The 23430-nt window shown below is 38.4% G+C and overlaps 1 protein-coding gene across 4 annotated transcripts in view; it reads right to left on the bottom strand.

The window, feature by feature from the left end:
- The window catches only part of LOC136340653 (cuticle protein CP14.6-like), a 46645-nt gene that overhangs the window by 1499 nt on the left and 21716 nt on the right, over window positions 1–23430 (bottom strand). For 2 of the 4 annotated variants that reach the window (XR_010732343.1, XR_010732342.1), the window contains one exon: window positions 21608–21819. The exons of 1 other annotated variant lie outside the window; for it this stretch is intronic. Coding sequence is in view for 1 of the 3 variants with exons in the window: in XM_066284877.1 (XP_066140974.1) it covers window positions 4573–4590 (18 nt within the window). In the remaining 2 variants the exon portion in view is untranslated. Of the gene's footprint in view, window positions 1–4572; window positions 4738–21607; window positions 21820–23430 lie in introns of those variants that run through there. One more of the 4 variants, XM_066284877.1, reaches the window with a different exon arrangement.

Here is a 23430-nt window from a genome sequence, read left to right as displayed (position 1 = left end):
GCAAATATCTCCGGTTGTATTAATTTTTGCAAATTTAATGCGCATATGTGGATATGAAAAATATCCCCTTTGTCTATGCCCCACCCGGATATTTTAAAAACGTGTTAAAAATTTCTGCTTTTTGATTACCAGACCAGAGTGTTACCCTAAAGAAGACCGCTTAATGTGGCATTACTTTGTAGGGAATTATTCATAAATTCGAAAAATTGTCAACATTTCAATCATCACTTTCTTATTTAGGTTAGTTTAACCTATTTCGAAAGCTCGCCTCCCACGTTGCTGCGGCCAACCTGCCATGAAACTTGTTTCTGAAGTATGAATTTTTCCCCCGAATCAATAAATTTTCTCATCTCTCCCATCCTTTCACCAATCGACTCCCATCGACAAATCCACCTTTACGTTAATTTAGATTACCTAAATCCAAAATCATGCTTCAATTCATTCAGAGTTCCAAAATATGCCCAGAGATTTATTTTCAGGTCACCCGAACATATTCAATAATTTTGAAAAAAATTGTCAAATCCACGTCAGAGCAACTTGTCAATCGATCATGGTAACTGCGTAACACATATCAAGTGTCAAATCCATATTTAGCGTTTTAAATTATAACCCCGGTAACACTATCACATGATAATCTGGTTGGTGGGTAGGTAGGTACTTGTTGAAGTGAAGGCCAGTAGCGGCTCCGTTCTTGGCTTCCGTGAAAGCTCCTTTCTAGATAAAGCTCCTTGATGTGTTAGCCCCAGAACTTTAAACGTTCTTATCGTAATGGTACTATTTCTCCATTTTGTTATGATCTCTATGATCGCTTCCAGTTTGCGTTGACACAAAGGAGATTACAATCGCTTGATTGTATTGACCATAGGACCAAGAGTGTCATTAGCCAATATCATTTCAATTGAATGCTATATAGTTAACAAGTCATCATCATTTCACATTTACAATTAAATACTTTTATGTCGGGCACAAAGTTTAAAGCTTCATTTTTATTGTTGTAAGATCGGCATAAAGTAAAGTAATATATTTGTCGCATTGAATCGTCTTTACTTAATAGTTTAAAGCATACAAGTTAAGCTAAGATTGTTGTCTTGTAAGTGGAGTGTTTTCCTGTCACTTGCCAACTTATTAAACCGTTTAATGGCCTTTATCAAGCCGTCTCAAAGTTACACTGTATAAAATGCCATAACAAACTGCTGCATAAAGCTCAGTATGCCACTTGACCACTTCATTTTGAATTGCCTGTATATTTTTTATTGCCATTATAAATTGGTCGTATCGCGACTACGATCTTAAAGAGACTTTAAAAACTTTTACTGTAATTTTTCTTCAAAATATATTTATTGGCGTTCGCAGCTTAATACCTCAACAACTACATTCCTTTATCAAAGGTTCAACAAAGAGGGATTTTTTAAAAATAAATCGAACAAGTCAGTGTATATAGACACAGCTGCAGGAGCGTCATGAATAAACTGTATTGTGGTGATCCAAAATGTAAACACTTTGTACACTTTTATGCCACGTACTACACTTATCTACGAAACATCATTATTGCTAGACTCGAAGCCTTGATGTATTAAGGAAATCACTGCCGCTTGAGAATCATGGATTTTTTTGTTGTCATAATTTGTCATAAACGAGCGGAATTATTGTTTCCGAGGCACAATAATCGATACACCTTTAAGTTAAAACTGCGGCTAAAGACAATAAAATTCATTTTATATTAATTTATTAAGGTTTTGAGTGTTTAGTGATGTTATCGTTTGAAAAAAGATCAAAGAACCATTGAACATTGCCGCAGAGCCAATCAGCAGATATTATCACTCAGTATTAAGCGAATTTATATTGGGCCGTTTTTTGAAAACGTGCCGCTTTTCTCGGAACAACATCTTGTTAATGTGAGCTTTTGATTTTCAGGTTCGATGTCGAAATAAAATAATCATCGACAGTCTCCTTCGTATCATTCTTCTCTCAATTTTAAGTCAGTGACACCAACCTTAAGCCAACCACAGCTGATCTTCCTTTCCATTTATTGTCCCAATTTTTGTCAATAACATTTTAAAGATATTCGAATAGGCCCACTCGAAACCTCCATAAAGTCGTTAAACTCCATTTGTAATCCCCATTCTTCCAAAACACCCAAGACCGATAGGTTTTGTTTAGCGTTGCAACTTCAGTTGAGCCGATTGATGGAATGCTTCCCGAAAAAAATCCGTAAATTTTTGAAAGGGCCAGGACGAACATCACTTATATGCAAGAGAATGGAGGGGCCCCGAAAGAATGCCCTTTAATTGCATTTATTGAAAGTGAGGCGTGAGACCGCATTGTTCGAAGATGAAAAGTGAATCCATGGGCAACCGAAAAGAGAATACAGTTGACACCTCGCACCCATTCATGAACACAAAGCGCCTACAAATAGACCAGCATGTAAAAGTGTAAATTTATTTTGTTGATCCAATGGGCAGTTCTTAGTATTACAGGGCCGGATTAAGTCAGGTGCAAGGCCGTAACGCACTTAAGTCTAACCGCACGTGACGTGTAAATAAACTAAACGATTCTTCGCAAGCGCCAAATTTCCCCATAATAAGCAAGAACGAGTAAGTATTTCAATGTTAAATATGCATAAACTAACAGATCTTTTATCACAAGGATGGTAGTTCAGTATCACCACAAAGCACGCACCGAAGGGTCCGTTTAAAAAGGTTTCCAACACCATTTTTAAAACCAATTTTAAGACCGCAAAACCTCATTATCGCCTTCTACAAATAATCCTTAGGACACCGAGAAAACCATTTTTCAATCCTGGTAGTGTATGCAAACGCAATTTAAAACCATTTTTGCATCTGCACTGACCCAATCTATTGCAGAAACTGTGTAAGAGACTCATCTGCTTGACTCTAGACGGATGAACTTGAAACAAACGCTACAATGCAATTCCTCACAGAAAATAGAGCTTTTATGCGACAAGAGAAGAAACTATGGTGAACCATCCCATCTTCCTCGATCTTCATCCTCGAGCAAGACATCCTTGGTGTGTCCACATCTGGCCGGGAGTGGTTCCTTTGAATTTGTCGTACCTCGTATAGTTTCACAAGGATAGGACTGCTGAGTTGAATAAAGGAAATAAATAAAAACCAAAGAATGCTGAAACTTGTATCATTACAACAATCCTACAATTGAAATGTCCCGTTTTAAATATTAAAAGTATGTTTCCCTTTAATTTTTGGCTTTTATTGTGCATTCTGTAGATCCCCTATTAACTACAATAACTAGGAAAGTACCCAGAAAGAAACGCAATTATAAACACATGCCACTCTCCGTCTCTCTCGCGTACAACGTTTTCTTCATAAGTCGCTCTTTGTCTGACTCATTACAGTTCCGCAGAAAAACTTCAAATATTAACTTGTTAAGTTTATCGGCAGGAGTGCCTGTTTTAAAGAGATTTTATAGACGGTAATAAGAATATGTCATGCATTAAAGCTGGTTTTAAAAGCAGAATTGGGAGATGAAAATCTTCGCAAATGGGCGTTGTTTTAGGGCTCGAATCGGTTTTGGGTCAGCATTAAAGCATTATTGCTAAAGTAAAATATTTATTATTTATTTTTACACTTTGCCTGTAAAGACCCTTTAGGGTCTAGCGTAGACTTTAAATTGTTTCTTGAGTCGTTGTATACCGCCCAAGAACAAGCCCCAAATGGACTTCATCTAATGCTAAAAAAGGAATAGTTTCCCTTTCAAAAATTGATTCCTAAACGAATAAATAAGACGTCGTCATTAATGTGTATGGGCGTGCCTGAGCTTGATTATGTTTGCTTTTCGGTACTAGTAGAAAGAAGATTCTTATGGAAATTAATAGAATATTTACTGCCCATTGGGTGTCACTTTTAAAGCCGTTTTAAGGCGCTTATGTATAATTCAAGGCGCGTTTGTTAAGTGGATTCGGCATGATTTGTGAGGGTGTGTGCTAGTGTTTCATTTTGATTCTGTGGATTGAGAGCTTTTCACATTTGTTACAAAGTATTAGTAACATTGGCACTCAAAATTCCAAAATAAAAACAGCATTATAGTAGCTAGCGATAGACCTTAATGGTAGCGGTTCAGTATGCCATGGCCATTTCCAATCTAGTATTTTTCACATTATTTCAAGTAACTCCGCATACGATTTAACTACCTTTTCCGATCAAATACGTTTAATTCCTCCTGCCTGTTGGTCCATTTAATTGCGTATTTACCTGCCCCATTTTCCTGTAGTTTTTTTTCAAGTCGAAAAAACCAAACCGCAGAGAAACAATATTGATTCCCAGAACAAAAATGCTCTCGAAAAGTGATTTTCACGCTTCGGCGTTTTTTCACAAAACAAGGATCCGGAGTTTAGCTCTTCGCCACGCTTCGTCACCTCTGGTAGTGATTTTTCGGCCTGGTGGACATCGGCAAAAGTCGATGGGACCTTTAAATATTAAAAATCAGTGAATGACCATCGCTTTTGTGGGTATTAGCTTATGGGCCAGTAAAGTTCGAGTGCTTCTTAGGGAAGTATTTTTTTCACTGAAAATGTCACGAGTAAATTCCACTTACGTTTATTTTTCCTTCCATTTTCAGGTAGGTATTCAATTAGATAAAATGAAGGAACGCCCAGTACGGTAGTTTTGCAGGAACGAGTGGAAAAATTGCCAAATTGTGCTTGGTCGAACAACTGTAAACACCCAGGGCAATTGACGAACAGTCGTGTCGGGTCGCGGTCTCGTGCCATTGCGGTCTTCTAGGTTTTGTACGGGAGAACCGGCGACCAATAGCGCACCGATTGGTACTTGAAGTACTTGGCGGCGGTACCAAAGCCCATTCGTTCACCTGCCTCTTTTACATTGTAACCAACTAGCCGACCGGCCGATCAGGATTGTTTATTGTTGAAATGCCGCGGTAGGTGTCGGGTTCCTGCCTACTGTTCTCATATATAAACATTGTTGTACCTACCTGGCGCTAATGCTGGCTAGAACGAGGATTACTACTTATTTAAGATGTAAATGATGGGTGGCTGAACTTCGAGGCTTATGATGTATAGGGGGTCTCAGGAAAAATTTGTGATAAGAATTAAATAGTACATTGCTGATATTTTTTTTAGGGCAAGGTTGGGGAAAAAGGAGTTTTTGAAAGTTTGTCCCATTTAACTTGCTTCCAAAAAACACATCCAGAATATTTCGATCGCTTTTCTTCTACTTTTAACGAAATCCCATTATATAAACATCGAAAGTTGGCCACCCTGTACATGGGGAGATGATTAGTCGCGCTGAAATTGTGTCTGTTTTATTGTTCGCTTCTCCCCCAGACTAACAAAAATCGTTTAGAAATGTCTAAAAATTTGTTTTCATCAATATTTGTTTAGTTGAAGTAAATTCTTTTTCACTTAATTTTTTTTTAATCAAAAATCAACAGAATCAATTTTATTTCGTTGTTTCTCCTATATTGTTTGGGCATAACGCCTCACGGATAAGTAGAGGTTGTTGGGGCAGGACAAATGCCCCCAATTCTCAGTTAAAACTAACTCGTAACGAAATTCACCCTTTACAAAGGACTCGGACGAAAACTTGTTGACGTTTCGATCATGTATGTGTCACCATCTTCAGGACCGAGGGAAAAATGATTAAAAAGCGAAAATTAACGAAACGAAAGTGTATGGATTGTGGATACGTAAAATGTATAAAACACTTCTAAATAATAATATACATAAAAATTCCTGTTCTTAAATGTTGAAGAATAACAGTCGCTTGATCTCGAGTTAAGTAATAATTTTAAAAGGTTAATTTGAGGTATTGGACTTGGATCATTCTACTTAATTCAACCTGTCTCAAAAAACATTATTAGTGTTGATGATTAACTAAGAGGTATTTGTTAGTGTTTAGTTTCTGTTCATGCGTCCGAGATTGACCTCTTGTTCAAGCATAGCTAACCGAGTGTTATCCATGCTTAATGAACAAGAGGCCACACATCGGTTTTTATTAAAGAAAATATATGAATGTTCTTTGTTTTTTAATTTTCTGATAATGATTTCTTGGTAATGATGCAACGATCGTCTCACTTAATTTTCTGGCCATTGTCAAAGGAGGCAACTCATGAAAACATCTTATTTTAATATGATTTCGGCACAAATTTAATAAATGAATTCGGCGCAAAAATTCTGATTTATGAAGGTTTTGCCAATATGAAATTTCTCACATTCGCAAGGAATTTTATATATGATATTTTCTGTATTCAATTTTACCCCCAATTGTTTCATTGAGCCTGATATTGTACCTGCTATGTGTGATATATTTCCAAGGGAAGAGGCTGTCCACGCTATGATTTGTCTGCCCTTGTGGCAAAACCACTTACATCTATGCATAAATAATCATTCGTAAAATGCAAAGAAAAGAAACGAGCAAAAAAAATTTTGGAAATATTCTAATAGAGTGGTGGAAGAGAAAAGGAAGTAGGTAGGGTAGGGGGTAGTCTCGTTTGCCTTGTATTTCCTAGCTATAATATATGAACAAATATTCTACCTGGAATCTTACCTTTGAGACAAGGTTTAACGAAATGGCCAGAAGATTCAGAAATAGGTGATGGCAGTAGATTTGCGCCACATTAGGGTGACGTCTCAAAATTTTAAATATGCTGAATATTCTAGAACTATTCTGATGTTTTGCTCATTTCATCACGATCGTGACTTATGCCCTCCAGGAGCGAGCGTCAGGGTCTTTTTCAATTTTTTTTAAAGCACCAAACAGTATTTTTCGGTCCTGTTAAAAATCATAGAAATACAATCCCTCCGATAGAGCAACCTTGAAAATAATCTTAATTATACAAAATTAGCAACCTCTATTAATCATCTTTCCCTTGTCTTGTAATTTCGCCCTCCACAAGACACCACTTAATACTGGATGATTAAGGATTCATTTCTGCAAGAGATCCGTTATATTTTAAATGAGTTGTATTTAAATTCAAGGGGCGAATCTCATCAACGATATTATTCAGCAAAATACCGGCCACTTCATAGGGGAAGTGATTTCAGTTGCCTTGATTAGTATATGAGCTTATTTGGGCCTAAATTCGTTTAATATTTCGAAGAGTTACTGCCTCAGTCTGAGCTTGTTTTTATAGGAAATCGGGAGCAGTTAAGACTGGTTTTGTCTGCGCGACATGCATCTTAATATATCTAGCTCGTACTTTTGTAAAATTACGTCAAGCATTAAGTATCGGTAATGAGGTACATGATTCCGGTAAATCGACTGTAATATTTGCATAAGAGCCTTTAAATCAGGGTTTCTGACCTGGAGCTTCCCTAAATGCTTTTAAATATCCTCAGTTCCTGGAATTCAAGGATCTTGTGCAACTCAGGTGTAAAACTTTAAAGGTATACACAATGCCAGTCAGTTAAGGCACACAAAGGCACAAAAACCAGAAGAAATTTTACGACAGAGCCGAGGGATCAATTGATTATTGGCTATATATTACATAAGGGTCTTTGCGCGGGAAAAGGGAAGATATGGGTGAATTTTTCATTTTGGCGCACCTGTATAAGCTTTTTCATATTCATGAATAACCGTCTAATCAACTGAAATAAATTAAAATCGAAATGGTGTTTCGAGATTAACTGAGTTAAAATTCATAACCAATTTGTGAAGTTCACCATTAAAAAGTTGGCGCAAAAATTGAATTTTTGGTCCGGCTTTGTTGGTCATCAATTTACACCAATCTCCAACTAAAAATCGACTTCTTCCCATGGGAGTTGTAAACTGATACTTTGACACAGAAAAGGGTTTGAGAATTACGACACTAAAGGGCCTTTAAATGGATACAAAGCAGCCGTCTCTAGTGCATTGTGCGTTTCATTGTCACCAATTTAAAGTCTACCGAAACCTACATGTGAGGTATAACCTTGACTTCAAGAGATACATTTTTTAATAACAACTTTTCCCAATTTGGAATTCATTCAACTCCAACACCGACCAAATTAACCCAATTTTCTGGGGAAGAATCAATCATTCGAATTGTTGCCTCAAGTCTTCAGGATGTCTTTAATCTGACCAGAACAAACAAAAACGCGAATTGGGTTGTTTTTGTCCATTTATAATTAATGCTGACACCTCAGGAGAGTGTCCAATTTATTATGACGAGATGAAACGTAATTTACTTTTACTTCTACTGCATTGTGAAAATTTTATTTTGTCGATAAACTTGTGATGGAACACGATTTTTGAAATTTTTCCATCGATGGCCCATAAGGCAAATCGTGTCGATAATCAACTAGAAGGAAACTAGACTTAGTTCGCGTTAAAGGTTAAATTTTCATCTACAGTTAATTTACCTGGAAGTAATTCTGGAGTTTTCGTACTGGGATGAGAATGGGTTTAACAGAGCTGAAGAAGCCCTTCATATGGTTGGACAAGGTATTCTGAAATGTCTGAATGTGCACTATTGGGATAAAAGTGAAAGTTCAACGCTACTACGTATTAGGTCGACTTAGCTTTCCGTTCATTACCTTTTGGACTCTGTCGGTTTTCTTTGCACCTCTCATGCGACCTTTGGTCACTTTAAATGTTCGGGCTTTCAATTTTGCATTTTTTAGCTTCGACTTAATTTTTTTTCCAATATTAGATCGATTTTTCCAACCGACTCATCGTACACAAAGAGATTTTGCAATTTTCGTTATCAATAAAGCAAATATGAATATAACTTTTATGACTCCTGATACTTTTTTGATGTCGCGTTTCGCTTTCGACATTAAATTTAAAAGCCAAACTTTTGCACGTCTCTGAACAAACTTGATATAATTCAAAAAATTCAAATAACTGCAACGAACGCTATAAAAATCCATAAAATCGGTTTAAAATTACTATCAACTGAGACGCGCCCATCCGAATTTCCTTCGAAGAGACTGCCGACCTCTTTCGAAAAAAACACGGTTGTTTCCTAATACCCTGTGTTTCGAAAATGAGGCAGTTCTGTACTTATGTGTGTTCATAAGACCCATTTTTCCTTATTTCAACCCCCGAAATGTCCCTTTAAAGTCGTGCTGTACATTTTAGGAAATATCCTGTATAGTCAAAAATTAGTGTTAAGAGGGCTTCAGCTTTCCGAGTGGGAAACCCTAAAGAGAAAGGTCTATATCTGGATCAGAGATTCAGGAGTCACGTTATCCTCTTGAGAAGCTGTGGGATTAAAGGTGAGACAGATGCAGGCAAGCGTAAGTACTTGGAGCTTTGAGATCACAGGTCAGAAGAGTTCCTAAATCCCGGTATTTTGACACGAAAAATGATCGTTTTAACCAGTTTTGAAAATAAAGAATAGTTCTACAACCATATGGCTTTTTTTAAGAATTGGTATTCCAGAAATTTCCTGCTCGTTCGGATAGTTTGAAAAGCTCGTCGTCAGTGATTTAGTGTCATTAGTTGTGATTGAGAACGACTGATTTAATGAGCATTAAAAAATAAATATACATTTTAAAACATGTCGATTTGCTCTAAAAATTTTTGCTGCCAGAATTTCATGATTTACCCAAAAAAATACATCCATAACTCTAAGCCCAAGGTCTTCATACGCCGTCTGTCATATACAGATAAAAATCAACACAACTCGGGGATCCACCACTCCTAAGTTAGGGAAATCACTTTCGACCTTAATATATCATACCCTCTAACCCTTTAAACCAACACCATCATCCCGACATCCGGTCGAACCAAAATCGATCTCCGGAGCTTTTAATGATTTGAGCTTTTGTAATTATAAATCGCACTGTAACAAACGATCTTTTCTTTCAGACGTACTAATCTCCGATCTGATCCTTTAGGGCTCAAAAGGTGTGAAAATAGGTCGATTTCCACGTAAGCTGGAACCTTATCGGATACCAATCGATCTATTACCGAAGCTGGGAGCTTAATTATTTTATAGCGCTCATCTTTAGGCTTCACAATAAAAACACCAGTGGCTTATTAACATAAGAATCGGGCCAAAGATCAAATCTCGGACACTTAAAGATTAGTTTAGAGGCATTTAGCGCCAAACAATGAGCTCTTTCACGCCTATTCACGGCGGGTTAATTATGGAAACTTGAGGGATGGTTTTTTTTTTCGTTTAGTTGATGGGAGGTTGCAAATCTTAGGTATTATAAGATGATTGACCAATACCCTGGAGAGCTTTTGTCTTGGGTGGTAAAACGCTGGAGGTGGCATTTTGAGATAAAATCCAAGGCAATCAGGCACATTTTTTCACCACTTAAGAGTTCTCACATATTAGACATTCAACATCGTACTCCCACGATACCATTATTAGGCCATTCCCTCGTTTATCTAGTAATAATTATGTTAGACATAGCTCGATGATAAACGGGTGAGTATTAGCTCTACTCGTATATCGGATGAGATGCTGCGATATGATGAGGCGTCCATATCCGATAGTTTATCGGTAATGGCTGTCTCTAACGGTACAAAGTATAATCATTCTTAGGAACGTCCCTGGCCTGTGTAATTAGGATTGATATTAATCTCGTCCAATAAAATTTGAATTTTCATTTTTAGGGGCCATTTACCACCCAGTGTAAGAGACCTCAGGGTACCGTCTCGACTGTGGTAGTTAGCATATAGTTATCACCTTAGAGATTTATCGAGTTTAAATTAGGTAATAAGTTGTGTAAATTTGTGCAAAGGAGTCTTGCGAGTCACCTAAGTTACGGTGTATGGTAGGACCGGACGTTCCAGGTTCACCAGAACTGCCGCCGTCCCTTTTCAGAGTGGCACGATTTGCTCCCTTAGGAGTTAAAGAAAATTCGCTCAGGTAGCGACTTTGGGATTTTTTTTTCAAATTTATTTATGGATAATCAAGTATATGCCTTCATATCGTCCTGAGTTCCTCGGAATTTTTTGCGCAAATCACTTGGAGCTTCTTAGGAGTGTCAGATTTTTTTTGATCTATCACCGCATCTAAACGCGTATCCTCAGCTTCTTCAGATGTTGCGCGGTTCCCCAATTTTATTAAGAACTATGATGATTTCGGGGATAATTCGACAAAGTGACCGACGAAATGTTTGAAATTAAATTTATCTCAAAAACTTGACACCTGCCTACCTCGAACCCCGCAATAGAAAAAAACCTAAGAAATCAGCGTGAGCTTTGACTTCTAGCTGAAAAGGCCTCGGACTTCATTCTTGTTCCCTCTAATAACCCTATCTTTTTGCAATTATATTGTATTCCGAGGTATTTTCATAAGATCCTTGGCTGCACCTTATTTACAGATTTCACGGTCCACCGATATATAAACATGATGAATCGGATAATTTACGTCGAACAGAGTTACCGCGAATTATGATTGATACCTACTGACTTTTTGTAATTTTTTTAATGAAATATTTATGCATAAGCGATCATTACGTTACCGATATGCATTGGTTATTGTCGGTAATTTGCTACCGGATTTTTCGGGGCCGGGTCAAATTAATTTCGCATGGAATTAATCAATATCTGTTTAATCGAATCTTTATGTCGTTACCGACTATCCATCAAGCCATCCCTGGAGAGCCGATTTCGTGACTGATAAGATGAAATCTCGCCAGGGCAGCCTTATTTCAGCCATCATGCACGTAAAACTTTTTAAAAACATAAAAACACTTATTGATGGAAAAAGTAGGCCAAAAAACACTAACGAGTTTGTAGTCATCAATTTGTCGAAAAAAGTTTTTGTGGCGGTCTATTATCGGCCCTTTCAACCCTTTCATCGGATTAAATTTAATAAACGCATTTAGAGGGCTCGATGCTCCATCACAATTTAATTACCTTGAAAAAAAGAAACGCGCCGATAAGGCCTTAAGAGGCGAACCTCTTTCCCTACGCTTTCATGAGAAGAAAAAACAATTTTAATTACAAATCTTCGAGACACTGTTTTATATAATATAAGCTCGGGCCTAGGGCCCTATCAGTGCTCACATTATTCAGCTGAAGAGTTGAAGACAGCAAGATGAAAAGCCACAACTACCCGAGTTGGCGTAAAAGAAACTTAAGTATAGCACGCATAATTAGTGCTGTGCTTTAAGATATTGCATGAAGAACAGAAGGGCAGAAAGGTCAGGTATCAAGTTAGTAACGAGATGGAGGAGAATTCCGACACGTCAAATTTTTAATCCCTAGGTTTAGCCTTGCGATGTTAGTTTATTCTTGTGGGCTTGGGTCATAAATGTTGATAAGTACAGGGTGTCCCGGAACGAATGGAGCAAATGAGTATTTGGTGCGACAGGTAAAAATAGGTCGATTCAATGAAACTTGTGTCATACAAAGCTGCTTGCTTGCGCTCCATAGGGTATCTCTCACTCCGGAAACCTCTTTGTATATAGAGGTTGAGGGGAATCTGCAAACAGACATTGGGGGCTTGGCGATCTTATTTACCCCCTTTGCGTCGGGTTAACGTCCCAATCCAGGGCACGCCGACCGACTAAACCCCCTGTCCTCTTTTCACCGTGGTTCCCCCCGGAACCACCGCAAGACGTTACTTCGGGGGATGGAAATCACTTCGGAAACCTGGAACATGCTAAGGAACCTAATTGCTCGTTAGTATAGTTTTGACTATTTATTGATGTTCCAATCAGCACACCGAAAAATCGAATATAAACTATTCCGACAACGGTTAGAGTTACGACTTTTTGCAAAATACCCTTTCGGCGTAGAACAGTTTAGGGCGTGAGAATTCGTAATGTTATCGAAGTTATCTGCGCTGATAAAATAGTTAGATCGGCTTTTTGTGTCTCATTAAGACAGAAGAGGCGCTATCTATCAACCAGCTCGGAACAGAGATTTTAGGTGAGTTTATCGCAGGCAAAAAACCCCGAGGAGCAACTTTGAGCCGCCAAACAAAAACTATGCGATTCACTCGCAATTTACGTAAAAAAAAACGTAAACATCTTGTACAATAAAAACTAGCAATTTTTTGTGAAGCTTTTTTTACCGACGTTTCTTCCACAAACGCGCTGAATTCGTCTCATCTGGGAATGAGTCGACCCCGAGTGCGCCCCTGAAATTTAAATCACCCGTGTTATATGGCTGAATGTCCTGGCTAATCTGCCTGAAAAATCGGCAAATTTTGAATGCGGGTGCTAAAACTGCGGTCAGTCTGACTGAATGTGGTAGATCGATATGCTTGACCACCTGATTTGACCCTCAAACGGTTTACGTTGCCGCGATTTCTCGGTTGTCATAGCTGCAGCCCCACAAAACCGCCGCAGTCATATAGCTCATTTGTCGTTAGGGTACTTTCGCCCTAAAGGGATTAACTTTGAAAATTTACTTATTGAGTTACCCACTCAGCGGCACCTCGTAATCTTACAGTCAATAACCCAATTTAACGCTTTTCCAACCATGTTACATAACTCGGCCTTATCGCCGCTAGGTGTCAAAGTTAACAATAAGTCCTTCGGTCTTCCGCCTGTCTCTATTTGCATTCCCGGGACCCCCTTATAAAGGGTAACGGTGTTAAAGTTGCACCTTGAGCAAGGAATATCAACAGGTCTTGCGGAAACAAAATCGTCCACCCACGCTGGAATTCAAACAAGGGGGCGCGTGGCTTCACACCTTTACCCTTACGTAAACACTCTTATCGCGAGGCACTCAATAACGTTTGCCCTTGTGTTTTCTGATCTAAATTCGACACTTGAACTCCTTCTGACAAGCATTCGATACTGGGCGAGTTTTGGGGGAATTTTCACATCGTCAGGGGAACTGAGAGTAACGAGGAAGAACTTACACCACGGAAAAGAGGTCATCAGTTCTCGCGACCGGTGCTGACACAAGTCTCCTTGGTGATCGCAGCCCTTCGGGCTCTGTCCCTGTAATTACAGCCTCCCGTATTTCGCCCCGTTCCAAAACTGTTTAGTAACATTCTCCCTTCGTACGAAATCAGGGCAATAACAACTTTATGACGTATAAATTTTGCCTTTGATTCTAAAATAAGTGTCTGATATGCAAAATTTCTACTCCATGTTGACTTTGCCCTTATCGCTCGAAGGAAGTCTTGCATGAAAGACCGAAAGTTTAACTCTCTTTTAAATATTTGATGATTGTGTTTGCACTGTCTGGGGATTTTTGGTTTTTGTGTGTAATTTATTAGTTGTGTTTCCCGGTATAAGCGTGCCAATGCTTCAGCTTGGGACAGTAAACTGCGGTTTAGTTTGTTGTGAGGTGCGACACGTTTGTCAGCAGTCGCAATCTCATAAGCACCTAATACAAATAAAATTATTACGTCAGGAACATCTGCGATATCTTATCTTTACATTATTTTCCTGCAAGGTCGACCTCCTCCCCTTAAACAATCCCAAAAAAACTCTATACCAAATTGAACTAATTAAGACTCTAATTTCGGATGGTGGCTCCTCTTTTTGTTCCGCCGAAATTCCGAAAACAAATATGAGAAACGTCGTTCCAGTAGCTTGAAAAATTGTTTTCAATTAGATCGTCTTGGGAGGCAGAAATTGAATTTTACGCCTCTTAAGGAGATTTGTTTCTACTGGACCTTTCCAATTACAGAAACAAACGTATAATTAGATACCACCTAGAGCCTCAAAGGACAGAGCGAGCAGAACAACGGTTTTGATTTGTTTTCTCGGCAACCCGACTACCGTAGTCTGGTGCCCAGAAATGTTTCCAACTTTTACCAGAAGTTGGAGAATAAACACAGATAATTTGCAGGCAACATCAATTTTCAGGTCTGCTGCTCAAGCAATGAAAGTATTTAGCAACCCCTGAACAGTGCATTAATGTAACGTTTTTCTCATCTGCTGCCTCGATTCTTGCACAGCATGTTTCTCATTAACTTTTCTAATAATTATTATTGCTGCTTGTAATGAATTATCTCGGGTTTTGATCTGTCACAGGCCACAAATTTAGCATGCACGTTCGGCGCTAATTGTCACAGAAATACTGTAAAGTGACTGAAAATAGGATCTACTCGGAAAGCCTTAATTACACCAACGTAAACCTGCCCGAATGGTAAAAATATATACAGGGTGTTTCCTAAGTACGGTACCTAACTTCGGGAGCGCATTCTACAGCTAAAACAAAGGTAATTTTGTCATATAAACTATAATCCAGAAATGCTTCGTTGCGGAAGTACAGGGTGTGAAAATTTCTTAAAAAAATTACAATTTTTTAAATATTTCCGAAACTACTTGAGACATTTTAATGAAATTTTGTAAGGTTCGAGAGTTAGCAACGGTGCGTATTTTACGCGAAAAACAGTGGCTGTTGTGTAACCATTGGCGTGCGGGCAGGATAATTGCTGGATATTTTAAAGGAAAAATGTAGCACGCCACTGTTCTTTTTCAATATTTTGTTCCTTTTTTAATTATATGGTCGATGTGGACAAAAAAGGTCTCTTGACTTTTTTTCGTAGGACGCACCGTTTTCGAGTAAATAAATAAAAAACATCGTAGCTAATTTTTTTCATTTTTTAAAAATTATTCTTAAAAAAAGAAATACTTGTATGAAGATATGAATTTCTTCTGTTGTGTACTTGCCTGTTTTATTCAAATTTCATTAAAATGTCTCAAGTAGTTTCGGAAATATGTAAAAAATTATAATTTTTTAAAGAAATTTTCACACCCTGTATTTTCGCAATGAAGCATTTTTGGCATATAGTTTATATAACAAAATTATCTTTATTTTAGCTGTAGAATACGTTCCCGAAGTTATGTACCGTACATAGGAAATACCCTGCATATTATGTAAGCATATGTGATTTCGTGCAAGTATACTGCTTATTCTAAAATTGCCACATTTGAAAATAATTCGCGTATTTTAATGACACTTTGTATGTATAATGAAAACGCTTAAATAAAATAAATTATGTAACTTGCGAGTGAATCAAATTCCAGAAAGTCTTAAAAATTCGAACGATGTGTATGGCCACCTTGCGAATTTGCACCCTCAGAGACTCATCTGGGCACGCTCCTAGGCAAATGGTCGATTTCCCCTTCAGTGGCTGTATCCCAGGCAACTTGAACTGCACTTCGTAACTCTACTGAAGTACGTCAAGGGTTTTCCAGTGTAGTAACCCTTCCTTGCGTCGTGACCCATAGGTTTTCTATAGGGGAAAAATCAGGAGAGCGTGGAGGCCAAGGAGGCGCATCAACAATGCTACGTTATGGCTGAGCCATGGTCATGCGAGCAATATGTGGCCGTGCATTGTGTTGCTGGAAAAGCACGTTTCCACTACATTGAACGTATGTTATAGCTGTCAGTTCTAGCATTTCCCGTATCTAACGCACGGGGTTGTATGTGAAATCTACACAATTGAGCCACTGCTAGAACTAAATACATACAATAATTCTGGTTGAATTTGAGGCATTAATTCAATGTGCGCCTATTTTTACGATAAGTAGTACATGCAGTGTATTCAAAACCATAATGTCCGTTGTACATTGGCAAGTGCAATTGTCCCGGAATCGCGTGTGCTATAAATGGGATTATCGTATCAAAAATGTTCACGGCATTTGCTGCTCCGAATGTTCCAGAGTTGAACGTATACAGGATGTTAATTGAAAATATGTCGATACATAACAGGGCCATTCCTTGTTTGATGCAAGGTAGATTTGTCATATTAACTTGGGCCCTGAGGAGCTTCATGAGCGAGGTGTCCAGCCCCAAAGTTTGAAAATAGCTCTAAACTTTGTTTGTGCTTCTTCGGATTTATGATAGATTAAGTAAAATTTTGCGTTTATTACTAATTTTAACAGTGTATGAGTACATTTTACAGCTTAACAACTTTCGGTCACAATCTATGGAATGACGTTGTTTTGGAGCACAGAACGAACGACAAAATAAATGGGGTCTGCAGAGGGTCCTTATATCCTCATCTATTTTGCACTAAATGAGTGATACGTAGCAATTGGCATCCCGCGATGTCCATGAATGTTCTGGGATCGTTTTGGTTAACGATTCTATTTTGTAGACAAAGTGTTCTGTCTAAAATATACTGGCTAAGCCACTGCGAAAGTGCTGGGATAAATTACCGAATTACACCAGAAAGTTTAAAAAATAGTAAGTTTTGAAATTGTCTAGTTTTTACAGGCTAATTGCGAGATTCCAATTTAAAAAATTAATTTTTCGAGTCTTCTTAACTCCCACATGTCCCGCTTTGGTGAGATATGAACACTTTCAATATTCGAGTTACGACGTATTGAGTTAGCATTTAGATTGTACCGCGTCCCGTAAAAGGACATCATTACCGCACCGAAGTAAGTATACCCGAAATAGGGATAGGTGCCCAATAAACCCTTATTGTTTAGGATGCAGAAAAAAGTACAAAGTGCTAAAACTGAAATTCGAAAAAATGGCCATTACTGTCCGATGCAGTTTTTGCCGTTATAATTAAAAAGTTTGTTTACGGACTTAATTTCTTTTTTACGGACGCTGTTGATGATTCGGGTCGTCCTTTCCCATTACGAGTCGACGGCATGGTAAAATTAAAACATAACCCCGATGATCTAATTATTCCATCGGGTGAAATAACGATTAATCGATGAACTTACGTCTTGATAAAAATTCGAGGAAGACCTTGACTTGAAACTGGTAGAAAAGAGACCGTTGACAAAGGCATTCTTTAATCTTAGCACGATCTTTAACGTTACAAGCTATATCTTTACATCTTACAAGACTGACGACATTTATGCGAGAAACGCATTATTCAAGCTCACTTGAATATAAACATCAACAAACGCACAATAGAAAATTCGGCTTTCGGACTTCTTTGTGCCATATTTCACGCAAGATCGATCAATAAATTCTTAACACAATGAGTTATCCCTCGATATGCGAAGAAATTTAAGAATGGTCCAAATTTCTAAAGATGAATGCGCTGACCACTGCGTTCTGACCACATTTTTTGTAAACAGATCTTTTTTCCATATGCCATTGTGCAATGAGATTAGATCGGCTTACCTATTATGTAAAACGGTTTTTTAGGCAGATTTCTGACCGTCGATTTCTCCGGCCGTTGGGAATGATGAAAAATTATGGGGCGGTGCGTACAGTACATTTGCAGAGTCCGAGTTTAAGCATTCCCAAGCATTATTCAAGCACTAATTTAATTTCCACCGCTTCTCTTAATTCGTTCGAAATGTTTATTACACCGGGTGGCGCAATTTATAATGGACTCGTCAAAATACACGAAGTTAATCAAGTGCAACAGCTTAATTTAGAACGTACCATAAATTTTCATTTTTAAAGATCGTGTACTCGGTGCTTAACAACGCGATAAATAGTCTTTTTGATGTAAACTCGTTTCACTTCAAGTCGTTTGTGTGTTTCGAAAAAAGAATGTTTAGTCTCATTTCTATCTCCAATATCAACGGCTTATTAGCCGAAACTCCTCTGGTTTAAAATTGAAACTCTTAAACCCACGATTATAGAGACATAATCATAGAGGGAATACTTTATGAGGGGATTAAGTCAAAACAAGTAATTAAGCCAATAGGGGGCAGTCTTGAGTGGAGTAAAATTAAGAAGATTCCGACAATGGCAATGAATCCAAATAAAAAACGAACCTCCTTTAATTGAATTGTCTCATCGATTTGGACCACCATGAGTTGGTTTCGACTCGTATTTATTCCCTAATCAGGCGGGCTTTGTTTATGACTCCTGTGGCTCTTTATTCGAGTGAGTCGTGTTCAGCTCAGTAGCTGACTCGATTTGAATTGCAATACAAACGAGCATAAATTCGAACCAACATTGGCATTTATTTAAAATGGTGGCTATAATTTAGATCAGTAGTTTCGGAAGAATGGATTCTTTATTAGGAGCAGATTGATCAGATTTTTGTCCGATTAAGGTGGTGTCACCGGAAATGGTCACGTTGGACGGTCAACGTCTATTTAGCACTTCCTCGGCCGCAGACGGACGTTACGCAATATGACGCTGAATGGGATGAAGTCGGGTACAGAAGCAATTTTTTTTTTTTTTACACGAACAGGCCAATTTTCAATTTTGATAAGGGCGGGAGTCGCCTCGAGTGTTTTGGGGATTATCATTTTCAAGTATACAAACTTTTTCTCCGTTTTGATTTGCGAGCGCAGCCCTTGGCCGTAGGACTGAGGGCGAAAATGAAACTCCATCGAGATATATCAAAAAAAGCTACGGATTTTCGCGCGCGAGCGCAGCTGCTGGTAGTTGTCTACTGGGAACCGCGCCGTCGCCAAGCTCATTTGAAGCTTCGAATCTCTGAGCATCTCATAGAAAGTTTTTTTTAACTTACTCGTAAAGCTAGAATACAAGTAAAAATAAACCGGGAATTTCAAATTGGTTTTCTTCTAGGCACTCTTTGACGTAGGTATGATAAGTGCATCATCAATTCAAGTCTTGTACGACCGGAAATGGATCCTAAATCAATTAAAACAGCGGCGAATCGAGGGCAGAAAAAGCAGGAGCACAAAAAGAAGACTCGAACAGTACCTGCGCCATAAACAAAACAAAAGCCACTAATGTAAGTGATGATCTTCGCGTTCAAGTCTGACATACACTGAAGGCATCAATGACCATGAGTCGCTGCCTACCGGTCTATCAAACATTCTTCACACAAACACGAGATGATTTATGTATCTCTCTTAATAGATTTTTTTACTTAGTTGCTTTTTAATTGGAACGGATTCATTAGGACTCTTACATTTGTTATGCTCTTCTTGTATTATTGAATATTAAATATGCATATGAAATTTCGGCACCATTTTGATGTAGATGTCTTAGACCCTATCTGATTGTCTTGATCTGATCGAGTTAGATTATCGTCGAGCCATGAGTGCACAGAAAAATTCAATTTCGTCTTGCTAATGGAAATTTCATTTACGAGGATAGTCCTAGAAGTATCCGACCTCACGTATAGATGGCGATTTTTTTCGTTAGAACTACGCGTATATTACGAAGATTTAACCTCAAAAAGTTTCTTTTTTTTTAATTAGTTAGAACTAGTATAAAGTTAGATTTTACTCTGGGGGAATCTGGTCCTTCGTCGATAACTGCAAAATATTGGGTGGCAGAGTAGAAACACGGTCGTGCGAGCTGCCAAGACGAACCCAGCGGTGGTCGGCCCAATGACATTCCAGATTTGACCACTTCTGATATTAGGGCGAAAATTCTCAAAACCGTATTGGAAGATCTTGGGTAAAAATTGCGCGATTTGACAGACATGATAGACATTTTAAAAAGTACTAGTGCACAGAAATTGTGAGCAAGATGTGCAGGAATAGCGCCGTGGGGAGGTTTCAAAGGAGCGTTTGGCAGCAATAAAGCCGAGTTTTTCGTCGATTCATAACTAAAGATGAAACATGGGTTCGTCGTTTCCTAGCTTGAGATCAAAGGGCAGTCAAATGAATGGGCTCAAAGGGGAGAGTCGCCTCCAATTAAAGCGAAAATCGTTCCATCTGCAAGAAAGATTTTGTTTTTTGGGTTGCCCGTGGGATCATTTTTATTGACTATCTCCCTGAAGACAATAAAAACGGAGAATATTATACAAATTTATTGCAACGTTTGAGCGAAGAAATTGGGCAAAAGCGACCGCAATTGACGAACAAGAAAGTCTTGTTTCGTGAAAACAGCGCACCGATCCAAACTTCGGTCATCCTGATGGCTAAAACAAATCAACTTATTTTCGAACTTTGCCCGCGTCCATCCTATTCGCCAGATTTAGCCCCCTCAGATTATTTTCTATTTCGAAACTTTAAAAGTTGGTTCCGTGGAAAGGGATTTACGAATAACGACGAGGTGGAGTCCGAGATTGACCCTTATTTTGAAACACTAGAGGCTTCTTACCATGTATAAACAGGGCATAAAAGCCATAGAATACTGGTGGGAAAAGTATGTCATTCTCTTTAAGTGTTCGATCGGTTACTTCTGGCACTATCCTCGTACCTTCGCAAACTTAAAGCTCGAAATTTGAAAGGGCAACTTATTGAACGAAATTGTCAACAAAACTCCCATTTAGCATTCGCAGAAGCTATAAACTACGTCAAACGTTAAAAGGTCTTTAAAGGCGTGACATTGGACACAAAGGGATGAAATTCGAAAATCGAGCAGTATGTCCACCCTGTTAGCACTATGTCCCATTTGATTGTTTTCTTGTTCTGCCTTGTTTCGTTTAACCTTTTGGCTTGTGCCGGTCGCATTTGTGCTTATCTACGGGCTGCTTCCTGTATATACAAATAAACAAAGTGCACAGAATGATTTAAATGGCGCAACCTCACAAAAGGGACCCTGTTTCATTTTGGCAGATTATCACTTTAACAGAGTTATAAAGGGGCAAGGTCAGGTATATTTCAACATCTAAAGTTATATTGCACTCGGAAACGCACTATCTCAGAGGCGGAAATTGATACAAAAAGTACATGACACTTCTTTTCATGATGAAGATTTTTCTACTAATACTTGGAAGACCGATTCTTCAGTGTGTTTAAGCAAATTTGGCTCAAGGCTACTGTGAAAAGATGCGCGAAAAATGGGAGTATTAAAGCTTCATCAGCTAGTTAAAGTTTACTTTGCGTGTATTAAAAACTAATTAGACCTGCGATGAGGGGAGTTTCGCAAAATAATGGACAAATAATGAATTGGGAGCTTTAATGACCTAAAGGAGGTCCCGTTTTAATGTTCGATACAGTGAAATAGATTTATCTTCTTTCTCCTGCGGACTTTCTTCTTTCAGGTTCATTCTTAAAATCTTCTGAATTTGTGGTGGTGCTTAATTCCCACAATGTAGCAGCGTTGGTACTTCGGCGGAACCGTAACAAGATATCCTTTCCCTACTTAGCCGCAGTTAAAAGGGCGACCTCACCTGCAATTTTGTGCATAATTCTCATTACAGAAAAAAACAGGCGAGCAGTAATTAGACTAAAAATACGCACCACCCACCGAGTGGCACCAAAATATTTACCTTTTCGCTTTTTATGAGGTACGTGCCTGGTTCTTTGATCACGAATCCGTTTCATGTATTAAACTGCGACAGTACCACGTTGAAGTACTGACCATACGTAAGCCGTAAATTTACTAATTAAACTTTAAGGGTAAGTCGACCTATATTATTACTGCTTATTCAGCTGCGTAGATTCCACTCGAGCCTCATAGAAAGTACTCAATACGTTGGGACGAAAGTTTCAGTTGTGAGGCCTCACATTCTTGTACCCCGCTGAACTTTCAGAGCAAATGGGAGCCTTTAGTGAGTAGCGAGGTTCAATGATGGAAGGATTTTATGAGCAAAATGTTATGTTCTACGTCTATGTGTTAGACCTGTGTAACCACGACATGTGTTACGTGAAAAACGACACCCTGCACCTTTGGTAATAACGCATTGTGCGAGACAAGTTTACATGAGCCGTCCAGTTTTTATTTCATATATAGGTAGGTACTACCCGCATCTAATAAAATTTTCATAACTGGTCAGTGGTACGTGCATAAGTCGTACCTATATTCTGAGGCAAGCAACCTTGACCTTTTTTGCCCCTGAAATAATAATTGATATTGGCACGTGCGTCTCCAGACATGGGTTTATATGGGTCTCAGGTACATACGCCTAGTGTTACCTATAAAATCAGTTTTAGCCGGCAGCAATGAAGATATAAATTATTTTAATTACTTCTTGCCTGATCATCGTAAAGCAATAAAATACATCATTTCGAATGACTCGAGCTCTGTAGTCGAATATCGCAATTGACTGCAGTAATAATATCTCTTCAAAACAGGGCAGAGCAACTACTTGATTAAAATTGTCGATATTGATGGCCGATTAGATAAAACGTTTATTCAGTTTAATTACAGAAGAAGGAACTGTTGCTCCCGCTCCAGGAGCAGAATATGTAGTGCGAAACACCTCATATATTATATGTCAATGAATTAATGTGAGAGAAACACCCACAAGATGAGACTGAATTTAATTATGGTCTGGCGAAATTACAGGCAATTAGATTACATTGTTACACAAATGTAGAAAGGGTGGGGTATGGGGTTGCCACAATATAATTTGGAATCCAGATGTTGACATGTGATATGCCTTAAATAAATGCGATGGAGAGACGCCTCTAGCCCTGCATCAGCTGAATTGCATTTTGGGGAAAATACTCACTCAGGCTTGTAGTTTCTTCTTATCAAACCTTACGGAGTTGTAATGAATAACACGATCTGGGTTCGAGGTGAACGATCACGTGACGGCACACTTTATAAGAAATCATTTATCACATCAAAGGAATCACACATGGAAACGCTTCGTGACGAGATGTTTAGCAATTCGTAACACAGTTGTTTCACAGAATTATTCCGAAATTTACGAGGATGGTCCCAGAAGTACCCGACCTGACCTGCAGATAGCAATTTTTTCGTCAAAAAATTATATGCATTACTAAGACCTAATCATGAAAAGCTTATTTCTAAATTTTGAGAGTGCTAAGTTAAT

The sequence above is a fragment of the Euwallacea fornicatus genome, chromosome 8, assembly GCF_040115645.1.
Source record: "Euwallacea fornicatus isolate EFF26 chromosome 8, ASM4011564v1, whole genome shotgun sequence".
NCBI classification, from domain to species: domain Eukaryota; kingdom Metazoa; phylum Arthropoda; class Insecta; order Coleoptera; family Curculionidae; genus Euwallacea; species Euwallacea fornicatus.
The sequence above is the reverse complement of the archived record's forward strand: the minus strand, read 5'-3'. Positions and strand labels throughout refer to the sequence as shown.